Source organism: Carassius gibelio, chromosome B4 (assembly GCF_023724105.1).
Source record: "Carassius gibelio isolate Cgi1373 ecotype wild population from Czech Republic chromosome B4, carGib1.2-hapl.c, whole genome shotgun sequence".
Lineage (NCBI taxonomy): Eukaryota > Metazoa > Chordata > Actinopteri > Cypriniformes > Cyprinidae > Carassius > Carassius gibelio.
Window position 1 is genome coordinate 20,872,871 of NC_068399.1, and position 18,026 is coordinate 20,890,896.

The following is an 18,026-nucleotide window of genomic DNA, read 5'->3' on the forward strand; positions in this document are numbered from 1 at the left end:
ATTTAAAGTTGAACATGAGTTCTTGTCCTTGAAGCAATTTATTTGTGTTCGTCTCCATCTACTGGCTACAGTACGTCAGTACAAGCAGTCAAAAAGAATACGTCAACAAAATAAGTTTATTAGAAATAGATTTTTTTGAAAACATACAGCTGTTTCAGATAAATCTCTACTGCCCACAAAAATTTGCAACAGTCTTAAGGCAAAGAATTAATCAAGTGAATTCTTAATGAAAATACATACACATTTCCATCTACAAATACATAACAGTTTTCAAATGAAAGATTACATCTATTATATCAACTACTGGGATGATTAAATGCATATTTTAAATCAAAACCTACAGACTTAACGTGCAGTTCATGAGAGATGTTTTTACTGACAATGTTTTTAAAATATGCATAATCTGTCGTAAGCATAAAGCAATTGGATTACAGACGGTAATCATTACAACAGAAAACAAGAATGTTACATTAAATCTTTTTCTAACCATTTTTCACCCAAATTACATTGAATTTCAATAAGGCTGATGTTGCTGTGGCAACTACATTAAGATTTTGCAGCTGTGACTTGTGTTGCAATGCAATGGAATGGTGCTCATTCTTTTCCTTCAATCAGCTGAACGTTTCATGACATGGCCCTAAATTGGAGTTCATCCTTGGAGTAAAATCTCCTTCAAAAAAAGCATAATATTCTGCCATTATTAGAAAAATCATTAAGACTCAAACAGCAGCTTTATTATTATTTAAATTTTTTGTGAATGATATTTAACATGAAGTGTGACAATTGGCAGAATTTAAAAGACACCTGTTTATTGCAATGTTAAAGTATATATATATATATATATATATATATATATATATATATATATATATATATATATATATATATATATTTTTTTTTTTTTTTTTTTTTTTTTTAATTTGTTAATGATTATTGGATTGGTTTTAATGTTGTTCTGTTGCATTTTGTGCCTACAAGCAGGTTCCCACACCTGCTTGAGATCTAACAGCACATAACCTAGCTATTTAAAGTGAATATGTGGTTAATACAAATATTTTGAAATATTATAATTTACTCAAAGTAAAAAATATTTATTTTTATTCCTTGAGATCGAAATGACTACAGGGCAATATCCCACATCCATATATTAGGATCATAAGGAGGCAATGCCACTAGCAACATTTGTCTTAAAAATGTGGCAAATAAAAGATAATAAAGCCCTTATATGAATGCAAATGCATTTGGTCATGCAGTTTAAAATGGACACAGTAGTAAGGCCATGGATGTGTGTGTTTATAGTGTAATAAAGGCATATAACATTTCCGAGCGGTCAATACGGGTCCAGTTTAATTCGCCTATGCAGGCAACAGGTGAACACCATTCCACAAATCTGAAAGACACAGACAGAGATTACTTAAAATGTATCAAAGTAACATGAAAATGATGAAGATTGGTCTTGCATTTGACTAGACCAGATGGCCATCAGCCACACTTTTTTTGTCTGGTGGACATCTGTCTAGTCAAATACCCGTAATATCTTGTACTGAATGAGATACTGGCAGGCATCAGGCAGCAGAACATTCCATAAAAAGAGCTCCAACAATGTCAGTCTTGAGATTTAGGATTCATTTTTTCATTTGGTTCAAGGCTTCACAGGACTAGTTCATGCCAAAATAAAAATGTTCAGAAAATTTCCCTCAGGTCATCCTCCAGATGTAAAGGAGTTTGTTTCTTCATCACACCTGATCAAAACTTTGGAGAAATGTAGCATTATATCACTTGCTCACCAATGGTTCCTCTGCTGTGAATGGGTGCCATCACAATAAGAGTCCAAACAGCTGATAAAAACCACATAATATCACAATAGACCACACAACTCCAGTAAATAAATTAATGTTTGGACTGCTTTTGCTAATAAACGGTGCTTGATGTATGTGCATATTTCTCTCCTGATTCAGAAAAGATAAAAAAAAAAAATGTTGTTTTACTGAGAAAGCAATATCATGGATAGAGGACTCAAATTTGAGTTAAAAGCAACAGTTTGAAGTTAAAAACAACCAAATGATTTATTAGTTTATTACAAACATGCAACTTTTTACTTCACAAGATGTTAATTGATGGAGTGGAGTCAATGTGGATTACTTGTGATGCTTTTATCAGCTGTTTGGACTCTGATTCTGATGGCACCCATTCACTGCAGAAGATCCATTGGTGAGTAAAATATTTTCCAAAACTCATCTTCATTTTGGATGGCCTGAGAGTGTGCACATTTTCAGCAACTTTTGGGGTGAGCTATTCCTTTAAAAACAGATATATTAAAAGCCATGTGATAATTGTTGAAACTCTCTTCATAAAAGGCTCGGAGAGGAAGAGGGAAGCGGTGTACAGTTACTATGGAAACCGAGGTGTAAGGCAGCCGGTAGCAGTGTTGTTGTAACTGGGTCAATCAGCATGTGTGGGAGTGTGTGTGTGTGTATGTGCACGTGTCTATATAAAGGCTAAAACATGTAGGCAGGTTCACACCAGTGGTAAACTCTAATAATGAAAAGCATAAAAATGAATTACCCATTTCCATATTTCAAAATGCCTTTTCACTTTAAATGTTGCAATGAGCCACACTCTTCAAAGGCGAGTTAATGTTGTACATTTTTGTTGTAAAATTTGTGGCGGCATAAAAAAACACCCTGAGTATATTCCTCTAGCTGTAATTGTGGGGAAAAAAACTTTAAAATATGAAGGAGATAAACATATAAGAATCTTAACAAACCTCTGAAAACTCTGTCTACAAATTACAAAACATGCCCTAAAAATATAGTGTTTCAACATCCAGCCACTATTTATTTTTCCTCACTCTCTCTCTCTCTCTGAAAAAAGCTGAAGACAATCTGAAGCCGGGTCCTAGGAGGGCTCTTGGTGGGCGATCGTTTCTTCAAAAATGATGGAGCCTCTTCCTACCCACAAACACAGAAATAAACCAGAGCTGGGAGTGCTGCTCAACTCAAGTGTTTCCTCGCCTTAACAATGCTTTACTTTTATGGGAAATACCATGAACTTTAAATTGGTTAATTTGTAGTTAATTGTAGGGGTAAATGAGCATTCATGGCACATCCCAGTAAGGATCTCTGGATTATGAGTGTTTTTAGAGGACTCAAATGAACCTCAGAATGGGATCTGTAATATTTATGTCACTATGTGGAAGATTAGTTCATAAAACTTGCTCATGGTACAGTGTAATTTTAATTCACTTAATTCAGAATAAATTATACCAAAGTTAAGATTGAATAATATACGTTTTTCACCTTTTCTAACCTATTCATTAACCCATGAGATATTCTTTCTTTTGAAGATATTTTACAGATATTTGTCAGAGGTGCTCTTTTCAATACAAAGAAAATGAAAATGAATATTTTATTTGCACTTGGGTCAATAAATAAATAAATAAGGACATTTACAAGAACCGGTGATATCTGATGTCAACTAGGCCAATCTTGGTGCAAATAGGTCTTGAAATGCCAATTTAGAGTGTTTAATAACACAAATATACACAAGATTTAAAAACACACCCAAAAGTATCAATTTCAGCAAATGATTAGTATAGTTGAAAGGTTTGCGGTTGGAACATGAAGTCACTTATGCTCACCAAGACGGCTCAAAAATAGTAAAACCATAATATTCAAAAAATTCAAATGTAATGCTATTTCTGTGAAAAAAAAAAAAAAAATCCTTACTGAGGAACTTATGAACAATAATGTAAATTTGTCATAAAATGATCTTTACACATAACTCATATGTCATTAGCAAATGTAGAATATAGTTTACCAAAAAATGATATGCTTTATGCCTCTTTATTATTTTTGGAGCTTAAAAGCCCCCGTCTTCATTCATTTTCCTTGCTTAGAAAAGAGCCTCTTAGAAAATCTACAGAATTCTTTCCCTTGTGTCCATTTTTCATTTTTGGTTTAAAAAGCTTGTTCTTTTCAAAAGCTCTCCTCCATGTCATAAAGCACTGAGTGAGAAGCAGTATTAATGCTGTCTGCCAGCACTTCTAATGCTACTCCAGAGGAAAATAAAGCCGGATGAAAGTGGGATTAACTGGACGGGAGAAAGCCTTGATAGACAACAAACCCAGAGATGAGACTTCATCACAATCAGCAGACCTACACAAAAAGCTAGGGACAAACAGGCTTTTTTCTGAGCAGATATGTTGACACCTTTTAAAAGTTCTTTTTTCTAGCAGTCTGGGTCCAGAGGAAGGGATACAATAGACAGGAAGAGAGAAGCCTGAAATAGATCTGACACACTGGGAGTCCCACAGCAGGTTGCAGGTAAAAGGCTATATCAGATAAACGGTCGACACGGTCTACTTATTCTCAAAAATACAGGTTTTTTTAACATGAACATATTCAGTTATCTGCCTTATGCCCTTATGAAATGATTTTGGTCTCAAAACACAAATGTTTAACATAATAAAATGGTATTTGATGAGATTAGTTGTGAGTTTTTGTTCATTTTTTGCCATGCAGCATTCAGCGTGTCTTGAGTAAGAATGCTGGTTTCATGCCAAACACACATAAGTCATACAGAAAGCATGAGGTGGACATGAAGTGACAGGAACAAGGCACGTGGACATGCACACACACACAAACACACACACACACGAGCACAAAATCAAACGGCCGACCTTCTCATTGCATAGCGCTTCAGGAGTCAAACATTGGCACTAGCCAATCAAACATCAGAAAAGTCTTCTTCCTCTTCTTTATAAAGCAGATAAATAAAGCAGGCAGTCAGCACTGCTCCTACCAGCTACACCACACACACACACACACACACACACACACACACACACACACACACAGAAACAACAGATAAGAAAGATACAACCAAAAGGAAAAAGACAAAGATCGAGAGAGAGACAAAGACAAACAAAACCAAGACAAAACAGAGACACATGCTGTAATTTAAGACAAACATTACAAATCCCTGAAATAGTGTTTTTTCTTCAGACAACCTCAGAAAAAGATGTTCGGGGAAAGATAAAGAGTTGAGCTTATCACCTTTTTAAATAATAATAACTTGTTTTCTGAAGTGAAATATGTTAAATGATGCTTTGTAACAAAATTCATTGTGTTTTCTAGCGTTTTATTTGGTTACGCACAATCTTCAAAAAGTCTTGTGTTCAGCAAAAGAAAGAAATTCACAAGTTTGGAACAACTTGAGGGTGAGTAAATACTGACTGAATTTTATTCTGGGTTAACTATTCCTTTAAATGATGAGTGGCTTGTGCTGTAGCTTATCAAGCTAGTTTTAAGTAGTTTCTTCAAAAATACACTGCTGTGATTACACAGAAAAGATAAAACCAAACGATTTGTTACAGTATGTTATGAATGTGAACCGATGCTCTAGACCCCTGCAGAGCACTGTGTTTACAGCCATAATGACACTAATAATGAAAGATCACTGAAGAGGATAAATTTAATTAGCTCTGCCTCTAGAGCTGCTTCAAGCTACACTGTGGCTTTTTACAGTAAAATCATTACATTAAATTCAACGCAGGATTTATTTTTAGTCACTTAATCACTCCAGAGCTTCACATTTCCTGGATGTAATAATCACATGACCAGCAGCTGAGACCTGCTATAACATCCAGTATACTACATAGTATGTGATTCTAAGTATAGACTGTATCCTACATACCATACTCTACAATCTGCATACTATACACTGCAAATTCAAAACATTTGAGAAGAATGCAGTGTTCTAATAAGATGTTAAAAGCTAAAGGTGTGACTTTTAATCTCACATTTCTGAGTTTTTCTTGCAAATTCTGAGTTTATATTTCACAATTCTGACTACTTAATCGCAATTCTAAGAAAAAAAGTCTGAATTATAGGATAAAAACAAGCAATTTTGAGAGAAACAGCCTAATTGTAAGTTTATAATTTGCAGTTGTGAGATAGAAATATGCTATTCTAATCAGTTGTTAAAAGCTTAAAGGTAGAACTTTTTTTCCTTGCAATTCTAAAGAAATCTGCATTGGTAGAGAAGAAATAAACATATTGTGCAATATACAATATATAATGCACTTTATATTGTATAAGAATTTAAATATAATACAAATATATAAAAAAAAAATACAATTGAAATATTAATCCACAATTCTCAGAATAAAAATTCAAATTGTGAAATATAAACAAGTTTGTTTCTAAAATAAATAAATAAAAAAGCTAATGGAAAAATGGAAATATGCTTCAATACCAAACGACATATAAAAACATTAAAGAGTGGGATAAACTTCTCAAAAGTATAATCTGTGGTTATTACACATCCCTCCCAGCTCAGAGAATCAATATGAGGTCGGAGCTGGACTCAGATTTCAGAGGTGTTTATATACAGAGTTTATTGAAGGGAAACAACAGATCAATGGCCCTCTGCACCCCTGCAGTGAATGCAGCACTCTCACCGCGAGTTCTGCACTTAAAGCTAAGAGCTCTCGATCTCCCTGTCTTTCATTTTCTCAAACCTGCATGTGGTCTCCACCTATTTTTACCCAGCAGGCTGTGCTCTGTGTGACTACAATGCGTATTAACGGTCGAGGGTGAAAACAGAGTCCATTAAACGATTGCCCGCAGGTCATTGCATTAGCTATTTTAGTGAAGGCTTTCATGTTATTGAACCACCTCAATGATCCATTGTTCCTACTGTTTCTCTGAGATATAGTTCACAGTAATTGGACATAAACATAAAAAATATAATATGCAGGTTATATGCATGTTGAGTTGAGCTCAAAATAACATACATATATATATATATATATATATATATATATATATATATATATATATATATATATATATATATATATATATATATACACACAGTTAACATGTTTTAAGAACAACATGACATTGAGTAAACCATTTTTTGAGTGTGCTATCCCTTTAATTGCACAGCATACCTGAGGAGGGCGGGGCTTACCTGTAGACAGGCCACGCCTATTCCCACAGCACCAATAATGAGCAAGTGATCTGCCAGAAACTGCTCCAGTTTAGTGATACAGCCGCCCTGTGAGAGACCACAGCACTGTTAACTCTGTTAACAGTTCCAGTTTACTGTATATATCATGTTCTTGGTGTCAACGCGCATATGTGGATGTGTAAATTGATTTATTTTGCAGACTTATAAAGAGTTACTGATTTTTTATTGTGTGATTTAATAGACAGTATCGTGGATACTGCCACAACATATCAAATACAGAGTAAAACTAATGGCCCACTAGAGGCCAGTAAAACCAGTGCTGTATTGTATCATGTATCACACCGGAGGTCGGTTCCCAAAGAATGTACACAGAGAGCTTGGCAGCCGTTAACTGCAGTGTTACCTCGCACTTTACAAGCTCATATATGTTACCAGTCACACCTGCTTTGCTCACAGCTGTGCTTTCTTAGTCTAAATGACCCCCAAGGGGCGCATCAAACACTTTAGGATAATTTGGTTCACAGGCATAGTGTAGTTCCCACAGACAATGAGGAAGAATCTAAGCATGTGTTTTGTAAAGCACGTTAAGTACAGATGAATAGACACACGTTGCGTAATCGTTGTGTGGGGGTTGCTTTGAGGTTAACAGTATCTGACCCACCTCCACCTTGTAGATGTTCGAGGGGTGGTCTCTCATTCCACACTGAGGAGTGATGGTCTTACAGCAGCTGTCAGGGACCAACCGCTTCTCCGCTTGCTGGGACATGATGTACACACTGTGTGTCCAATCAAATGAGTTGTTGCTCCCACAGCACTTGAACTGGAAGGTTAGGATGAGGGAGTTATGGTTTTAAAGGTATGGAGTAACTGTATTTCTGCACTTTGTGCACAGCAAGGATTTTACATGATGTTTAGAGGCAGTACACTGTTGAGTGCATCTAGTTTAAATTAAATGAAAGTGCTAATAATAAAATAAAATAAAATATAAATAAAAAATACATTTATACTACATTAAAAACAGGCAAAATAAAAATTATAGCATTTTATTTTTAAATAAAACAAATAAATGATATTGGAATAAAAATTGAATTAATTAATAAAAACAAAATAAAAAAATAAAAAAATAATGAAATAAGCATGAAATAAATGCAAAAAAAAGCTAAATAAAGACATTATAAAATAAAATAAAGCTACTGAATTTCCCATCTCTAGCAGTGTTTTGAATGATTTAAATTTCATTACTGTCAAAAAAAAAAATGATTCTGAAATTTGTGTTCACAGCAAAAAAAAAAAATAGATGTGAAAATGTCTAGTAACATGCTGTGATCTGGCGTTCCTCACATCCTGCTGTAGTCTGTCCACAGACTGAGTGATGCTCTCTTTTCCAGGTTGGGCATAGTTCTCCGTCATCGTCTTGCTCAAGTGCTGCTTCAGCTCTTCACTCAGCTGCGAGAGACGGAGAGAAGAGAAAGACAGAGAGAAATGAACAAAAAGATAGAGTGTGAGCAGTATGCAGTGTCATCTGTCAAATGTCTCATCTCACCAGTCGGGTATAGTCCTACAACTAGATCCATCATAAAAGCAAATTGGAGGTTGGTAGAGCTTTGTTTTGTAGCAATGTTGTCTAAAAGTGTGTCTGAGTTCACTCACCGCCTGGTAATAAACGTAGGCCAGAACACCAGCCACCAACTCAATTAGGAAGATCAGAAGCAGACAGGAGAAGTACTGCAAGAAGACAGGAACCAATAAACAATACAAATATAATTAATGCACAAAAATCATACAACATCCTTTACAGAAAACAGGAAATCCACTCATTGCCACTCTAGATATGCTATACAAATGATAAAATACTGATAGCATAAATATCCATGGGAAATACACATGAAATCAGAATTCATATTATAGTTATTATAGAAAGTCATGAATGCCAAGCAGATGATCTATAAAACTAAAATTGAATTAAAAAACATAAAAATGAACTGAATAGATGAATGAATGAATGAGTAAATGAAAAAATATGTAACTTTTGCTAACATTTAATTTGACTTGAATTTAACTGGATTCGTTAAACGAAAAGCTAAAAGGTCGCCAAAAAACTAATGCATTATGGATCTTTTGTGCAGAAAATGTTTCATTATTTAGTTGCATTTGCCTTTGTCTTTATCAGTAACAATTGTAAATGGCTTCCCTCTAAAACAAACAATATCTTACAACAGGGTGGTTTATTCACACACACCAACAAACAACATTCAAAATGCTTCAAAATGTAACCATATTTTCCCTGTCATGGGGCTAAAGTAAATAAAACCGGTTTCTAAGAAATGTCTTGCTCAGAGGTGGAGATGCCTGACAGATGAAAATAAAAGACACGGTGACATTTTCCTCAGAGGAGAATAAAGCAATAAATGACTGAATAAGCCGTCACAGTTTATTGTGGAGGGAGAGAGAGTGGGTGATAACAACCCCAAATATTTCTTGTGGTGTAATTGAAAACAAACCAAGCAACAAACAGATTTTTTTTTACAATATTATACATAACTCAAACTCACCATCTCTTTCTGTGCACACACTTATTTCTATTTTTATTGCACTGCGAGTACTGAAAAGTCAGTTTCCATCACTAATCTATGGTGGCTCAGTAGTGCACAACACAACAAAATCTCCACATCACAACGGAAACAAACTGTGCTGTGCACTGTGTAGTGACAATTTCATTGTGTTGAAAACACAAACAGAGTTTGTTGTGTTGTTCACTACTGGGCCCCATCACGTTAAAGCTGCAGTAGGTAACTTTTGTAAAAATATATTTTTTACATATTTATTAAACCTGTCATTATGTCCTGACAGTGGAATATGAGACAGATAATCTGTGAAAAAAAATCAAGCTCCTCTAGCTCCTCCCAGTGTCCTATAGCCATTTGCAGAAATCCATCGCTCCTGTTAAGAAACAACCAATCAGAGCTGCGGTCCGTAACTTTGTTTGTGTTCAAAATGTAGAAAAATGTATATAATAAGTGAGTACACCATGAATCCATTTTCCAAACCGTGTTTTTAGCTTGTCCTGAATCACTAGGGTGCACCTATAATAAGTGTTTATATTCAAACTATTTTAGATTGCTTCGGGGGTACCGCGGCGGAGTAACCCAGTGCCTTTGTGATTCTTCATAGACATAAACAGAGAGAAGTAGTTCCGGCTACGATGTTCTTCCGCAAGACGCAAGCAGTTCTGTTTATTAACCGCTAGAGCATCAAAAGTTACCGACTGCAGCTTTAATCAGCAGAATTCAATATAAGCAAAGAACAGAAATATGCAATTACACACAAAGACTGTAGACCAAAAATAATAATTTAGAGCAAACAAACACAAATACTCTGTACAAACACATTCATATATTTGGCAATTCTCTTATGGAGGTCGAAAGAAAGGACAGGAAGTCGGATGTAATTTATATAAACACCAACATGAGCACAGTAGCAAATTAAATGAGCCGATTCAAGGTTGTTCAAACAAGTAGCGCACTGAACAGCTGTTAACCTCACAGCAGCTGTCGCGTGTGGACATTTTTCTATGTTTTTCCCATAATGCAACGCACTCAGATCAGACCAGCAACGGCAATATCCTCATTGCTAATTCCTAGCGAAGTGGCGCTCGTCCGTAGATTCATACAGATTCAGTGAGAGTGGGCTATAAATAGCACTGCTGCAGTGGCAGTCACAACCTTGCTTGTCTCGTTCTCTCTTTTGAACAAACACATGGTACACTATGTTTTTAAAAAATGGAGAGAAAGCAGATGCCTGTCAGCTCATTTGTCACGGCTGCCATGGAGCCGTTTCTGCTTTGTCTATGGACACTCAGTGCCGCCCACCTCGACTTACAGGCAACAATAACTGAGATGACCAAAAAGAGGCCGGGATCTAGTGCAATTATATCTAATGAGTGGAGCACAATGGATAAATTGGCACAACATGATGTCCTCTCATTCATCTCTATTCTCTCACCGTGGACAGACAGCTCTTCTGCTCACGTATGACGGCACAGCAGCCCAAGAACCCAGTGACCATCACCAGCCCTCCTGCCAGGATCAGGATGTAGGCGGACACAGCGAATGTACTAGAGGCCAGCAGGCTCAGGTACTCTCCTTTATCGACCAGCGTCCAGACCCCGACACCCATCACCACCCCGCCGCCCATCTGGAAGAGAAAACAAGCATCTCAAGATATCAGAACGTTTGCTCTAATACACATATTACAAGTTTAAACGGGTAAAATAAAATGAAATCAAAGACAAAATGTCCAATTTAGAAACAAATATACCATTTATCATGAGTAAGTCACAAAAATGGCTTGTTCTGAACATCCAGAACTTTATGATGTATAGGAATACACACGACAGCACACATTTTGAACCTTTCACAATGAAACATTTGCTTATTGAAGAATGGGACAGCGCACACACACTCACACACACATACACACACACACAGAAATATCGGTCTAATTCTGTTTATATAAATTTTTATTTACGTTCATTTAAAATGTATTTAAAATATTGATGCACATTTAAAAATGACTAGTTTTGACTGTTTCTTAACCATGTGGATTCGTGTCATGTTTTTATCAGCTGTTTGAACTCATAGATCATTCTGACGGCACCCATTCACTGCAGAGGAACCAATGGTGAGCAAGTGATGTGATGCTACATTTCTACAAATCTATTTGAATAAATAAACTAATTCATAAACATCTTGGATGGCCTAAGTGTAAGAATTTTCTTTGCAAATTTCAATTTACCTTTGATGTAATTTAAAAAATACATCCACTGTATGACTAGTTTAGGTTTTTTAACAACGTGGGAAGTGGAACTGAGGGAAAAAGATGAAAACAAATGATTTTTAGGCAATAACGATAACGAAGATAAAAAGATCTTTGTAAGTCTGAAAAGTCTTCAAATTAAAGACAAAAACTGTAGTTTTGGATAGATGGTTAGGGAAAAACAATGATGAGAAGGTCGCCCAAGTAAAAAAAAAACAATGGCGTTAATTATACACATCAAACTGAAACCCCTGTTTCGAACGATAAACAATTATTTCATTGTTTGACAGGCGTGTCATTATTTAACCAACTCAAATAATCATTCATTTACCCTGGGATTTCAGCACAGGTTAATTCTACACCTGTGTAGTGCTGTGCAAAGTAAAGACCCCATTAATCTATATGCAAACACACTCATTTATACGTTTCTCAGATCTATCCAAGTCAGAAACTGGGGAAATTCCAAAAAGACTCCTCCCTTCAACACTTCCAGTTCTTTCCATGACACCATCCAATTCCAACACTCAAACAACAATCCCTAAGTCCCACGGTCTCTTTATTGCCCCCCCTGAGCTGCTTGCATACCACACACAATGAGGACTCAGAGTTCGAGGAGGAAATTTATTAACAAAAGAATCTGCATTGAACGAATCACTAGAGTTAATATATTTTAGAGGTTAAGCTCCAAAGGAATTGTTCACCCAAAATTGAAAATGAGTCATTAGTTACTCACTCACCAATGTCAGTTCAAACTTGCATGACTCTTTCCACCCCCAGGCAACACAAAATGTGAATATAAAGAAAGTGAATAATAATTTTGAGTTAGATACAGATTGAGATGCGTAAAAACCTCTTTTATAGTGCTTTTGTGTCCTTTTTAATATTTGAAGCAACACAACGACAAAAACAACCAGTGCATTATTCAGAACTTCTCTGTTTGTGTTCCGTAAAAGAGAGTCAGTCATACAAGTTTGGAGTAACATGAGAGTGAAGAAATGATGACAGGATTTAATTGTGGGTGGACTACCCCTTTAAATGAGTGGAAACATGCTCAGGGTTGTGCATTCTGGATGAAGGTGTGGTTCTGAATCATTTCCTGGACTTCTCTTGTTTGGTCCACGATTCATGGAATAAATCCATCTGTCTGAAACTGCAGTAGAGATGTAACTATAAAGATGAATTTAATTAAATAATACTTCATATTGAGAAATGCTTTTGCTCAGACAGCAGGTTTGTCTTTCTCCACTCAGAAACAAAGTCAACTCTAGAGGGCAGTGTACTTGTTCAGTAAGGGGGGGACAAGAGCACACACTGCTCCGTGTGTGTGCATTTAGGATGGGTTAAATGCAGAGCACAAATTCTGAGTATGGGTCACCATACTTGGTTAAATGTCACTTCACTTCACTTCACTTTTAAGATGATGGGACAAGACTTAGATTTAAGTTATGATTTGAACGTCACACTCTTTCATTCACATACACAGTTTTTGTTCCATCTCCTTGTCATTTGTCTCTCACTGCATCTGATATTACATAAGAATGCTGCCTACAACAGAATATGGAAATAAAATGTATGACAAAGAGAAACAACAGCCTAAAATCAGCTTTTTAACTGTAAACCATCTCTTCAAAATACTATCCATAATCCGTAATATCGCTTCTTCCAGTGAAAAAAAAATCTATCCCGTTGTGTTTGGATGTTTCTGCTTGTAAACCATGCTTGAACTGTGCATATTTCTCTCTTGATTCAGACAAAACAATGTTTTTACTGGAGAAAGCAATATTATAGATACAGTATTGTTGTTTGAAGATAAAATACTTCAAAATGGATTTCTGACAAACACATAGTTTTACACTTCAGATATTAAGAATAGAAGATATTAACTGATGGACTGAAATAATGTGGATCTCTTAAAGATTATGGTGACGTTTTAATCAGCTGTTTGTACTCGCATACTGACGGCACCCATTCACTGCAAAGGATCCATTGGTGAGCAAGTGATGTAATGTTAAATTTATCCAAATCTGTTACAATTCATACACAAACTCATCTACATCATGGATGGCTTGAGGGTGAGTACATTTTCAGCCATTTTTTATTTTGGGGAGTGTTATTCCTTCAAGCAGCAAAGCGGAACAGAGAGAGACTCACCCAAAACAGGAAGTTGAAGACGAAGAGGAGGTACTTGAGACACACCGTGATCCAGTCGCCCTGCTCATCCTTATACAAGCTGCCCATCTCTCCTGTTGGTGAAAGAGAAAAAAAAACGGTGTGGAACAGAGTTGTGGCTCACTCTTTGTGAATTTACGAAGCAAAATGGGAAAAGGACAAAGAAGAGGAGGTGGGCAGGAGCATAAACAGGCTTTTGGAAAGATGGCAGTCAAACACTGTTCCTTTCCATGACATGTTAATTAACAGCTGTGGCCCGTGGGTTTCTGCCACAGAAAGACGACACGCTCACGTCTCAGGGCCTTGTGTGGAGGAGGTGCGTGTCAAAACAGCAGCCATGTATGTATAAAATGAGGGTGTTCAGTTTGAAATGGCTAAAAAAAAAAAAACTACAAATAGTCCAACCCACACTGCTGGTTTTAAAAATATTTAGGACAGCGAATGCAGCACCAGATTAGAAAGGTGACTGACACGTTCTGTTATTTAAAAAAATCCCTGCTATAATGGATTCTATAGTCTGGATTTTCACAGATTTCTTTCAGATACTGAGGCTTAAAGAAGTTGTTCAGAATGACTGCGAGCACATATTGATTTGCTGATCACGTGTTGTAAATGTATGGAGAAAGGCCTTGTTGTGTGTCAGTGGTAATCACTTAGAGTGCTTTTTCTAAAGCGTTATTTACCTGCACTGAGCAGATTATTTATGATGGTGACGGACACCAAGTGCAGAATTTTGAATTTGAAATTAGGATTTAGTTCAAAATAATGTTTTATTCATTGCATTTGCATTTATTATTCACCTCACTGTGAGGGTCTTGCATGATAAAGACAAATTTCCTCTCATCTATGCGGTTGACAGGCCGATGGCTTTGGCTGGGATTTGGAACACATGCAGGCTTTGTGTCGTTATGGGTTACCACAAGTATTCAAAAGCCAGGTCTTCTTATTTACTGCATATACTGATTTACTTCAAAAATGCTGTAGCCTATTATTGAACCACATGCTGATTTACTTCAAAATAAATATTGCATTATTTAAAAGTTTAATAAAATATTAAACTTAAACCAAACCAATAGATGTTTCTTATTTTAATGAAAGCAGTAAAATTAGATATAGTTAAAAAATTCATTATACTGTTAATATAATAATATAGGTGCTATTAAAAGTAAACTTTTACATTACATAGGGCCTATAGGCTATCATTAAATGCAATTTGGGGACTTTATCGTCTTTTTGCTTTTTTCCAGCAAACTGTAAGGCGTCTTAAAAACTATTTTAACAATATAAAGTAGCCTCCATATAGCTGAAGAAAAATCAAATTAGCAGGTTTGCTGGTCTCTCAGAGTGAAGTTTTAACATAAGTCTACCAAACTATTTTTTGGGGCTGGTTTAGTTTGGTTTGTTAGTTTTTTTCCTCTCAGGGTATTATCTTCTTGAATATAATATGGGCTTTTGCTGTAAAGTAGTCTTTGTGGCTATATTACGCTTTACTTCTAAGAAAGAATTGGCATTTGTAAGCGTAAAATTACATATATTGTCCTATTTAACAGATTTATAGTGTAGCAGTTTCTCATGGTTAAAATTAGTAACATTTTTACTGACATTATCGTGGGTTTTTTAAAGGTTAAAAGAAGTTGAAAAGCGTTCTTTGGTCTATTTGTAGGCCAACAGCGTTTCACTTTCGCTCTGGTAAGTTACCTTTGTGTTAAGGAGAGTTTGCGGTTACATGTTGTTGTGCTAACACCTTGACTCAAAAAAATATATATTTTAAAGCCACGGATTATTTTGATTTCAGAGCGATGTGACTAAAAATCATGAGAAATTACTCCTGTGCATTTCAGTTATTTCAATGTATGTTATTATCCTTCTTCCTTCAACACCCCACATACTGTACTACAATGAACGCAATGGTGGTTGTCCCGGTAAAAAAGGAGACGTGGTGATTCAATGCAGCCGATTACCTTTCTTTCCTCCCCCGGACTTTGGCCTTATACTTTACCGCAAAACGCGTTTTCAGTTGCGTTGATCCTGCGACACTCTTTCCGCGCTAAAGAACATCAACAAAATAAAACTGCGTGGTATGATGCACACTTTAGTTATTTTTTCTCTTATTCTGCGTTTGGGACAAGCACCAATGTCTCTGCCGATCGCACAAAGAGAAAGCATAGCGTGTTCAAACTTACCTTAACAGCAGATAAAGGTCTTTTCACCGGCAGCGAGGCTTGTTGCTCCGCAGGCGCTTGATCAGTCGGTGGGGGTATCGGGGGGTCAGCGCAGGATGTGAGGAGGAACTACAACTACAGCCCGCCCCTTCATTTAACGAGATTAAATACAGCGAGCTGGTCATCTCCAGAGGCTGCTCATGGACTAATAACTGTTATTAGTGCTTTTGAGTAAGTTGCTTTGTCGCATTCATTGAAAAATATCCCTTGTTTTCTCTCCAAGGGTTGAATTTGAACTGGACTCACGTGATCTCCAAACGTGCAGTGCTGTTGAATACTGTAAGTAATGTCATTTTAACAGAAAACAGCTGTAAAAACCTGTTAATCTTTAAACTGTGAAATATTTAGGCCTGCAATTAAAGGGATAGTTCATATAAAAATGACAGAACATTCCAAACACAAGATAAGATATTAGAATAATAAGAAGAATGTTGGTAGGCTAACCAAGCAGTTGCTGCTAGCCATGCATTGACTTCCATATTATTATTTTTTTTTCAGCTTCTGTTTGATTCTTCAAAATATCTTCTTTTCTGCTCAATAGAGAAAAATAATAAGAAATTATCATTTTTTTGTGATGAACTACCCCTTTAAGATTTATGTAATTTAATTGCATATAAAGTTCCAATCATTATGATTACACAGTTATAACAAAATTGATGCATGTTTGTCAGTAGTAGCCTACATAAAAATAAATAAAAAAAACAGGTAAGAAACAGATGTTGTCTAAAATTACATAGTTTATTGTGAATTTGAACATGTATGAACATGTCTAAAATATGGCTAGCTGCATGTGAAACAAGCTAAATAAATTGTAGTATAAATAATTTATTATTAATGATAGTATAATTATCTTATAACATGGAAAAAGCTTATATTATTGTATATATTAAATTTATTATAATTATTATATTTTATTCCAAATTTATATTTTAAGCATGTTATATTATATTATAGAGTCAAAATCATATTATAATTCATTGGGAAATGGGCTTTCCCAACACAAACAATTATTTCTGTTGCAAACATTTTTCTTATTTTTGCAATAGTTTGTGTCCAAGAGTGTTTTTTATGTTGCATTTGTGTTTTTAATGTTTAGAACATTATTTTAAAGTCATGGAAGCTTTAAGAAAGTATAGATTTGTCATAAAGATTTTTACCAATATTTTAAGTACCTACATCTGTCAATGTCCCCCAGCTGTGATAAAAGCTAGGAAAAGGCAGGGACATGGTAAATTATGCTTCCCAATGGATGTCAGTATTTCACATTTGTGAAATCGTTCACATTATGGAAATAATCTTGACAGTTTCTCAATGCATGCAGCTCGACTTTCTGTTGACTCTCCGTTTGATCTCAAACAACACTTGTACTCTCTGTTTTTTAGTGCACAGAGATACCTCTGTGTGCCTTTCTCTTTCAAACCTCAATCCCAGTAACTCTATAAAGTCAAAACCCCATTAGGAGAACACACAATGCCACAGGCAAAAGATATAAGCCACATTTACCTGTCTGTGACAGTTTCCCAGCTGAAACAGCATTAGAGAGGAAATGTTATCCATCACGTCTGAATTAATGGAAAGAGTCTACTGAGAGAGTGAAGAAACCGTGCACTCAAAGTGAGAAATGTCATCGCTAATCTGTATTCTGCCTCTGTTAGGGCTTCTAATGGAAATGAACACAAACTAAAGTGCATTGTATTTGAGATTAGAGTTCTGCATCAAGTTTTCATTCTGGAAGTCAAATCAGATGGAAATCCATGCACAAGCGGTAACATGAGGGACAACAAACATACAAACACAGAGAAGATGGCAAGAAAGCATGACATTAACAATGCAGCAGATGAC

At 35.8% G+C, this 18,026-nt stretch overlaps 1 protein-coding gene across 3 annotated transcripts; it reads right to left on the bottom strand.

Moving 5' to 3' along the window:
- Positions 1 to 98: 98 nt before the first annotated feature.
- On the bottom strand, positions 99 to 16,416 carry tspan11 (tetraspanin 11). Of its 3 annotated transcripts, none has more exons than XM_052554901.1 (9): positions 16,146 to 16,416; positions 13,945 to 14,036; positions 10,981 to 11,172; positions 8,629 to 8,703; positions 8,320 to 8,424; positions 7,640 to 7,798; positions 6,979 to 7,065; positions 4,682 to 4,806; positions 99 to 1,390 (listed from the first exon to the last, which is right to left on the bottom strand). In XM_052554901.1, exons 2-8 carry the CDS (start codon positions 14,029 to 14,031, stop codon positions 4,729 to 4,731), a joined length of 783 nt encoding a protein of 260 aa, XP_052410861.1. In that variant the 5' UTR covers positions 14,032 to 14,036; positions 16,146 to 16,416; the 3' UTR covers positions 99 to 1,390; positions 4,682 to 4,728. The 3 variants fall into 3 exon arrangements, with proteins under 3 accessions (XP_052410861.1, XP_052410862.1, XP_052410863.1); XM_052554902.1 differs by lacking the exon at positions 16,146 to 16,416 and adding an exon at positions 15,924 to 16,075; XM_052554903.1 differs by lacking the exon at positions 4,682 to 4,806 and having other exon boundaries at positions 16,146 to 16,407.
- Between the last annotated feature and the right edge of the window lie 1,610 nt (positions 16,417 to 18,026).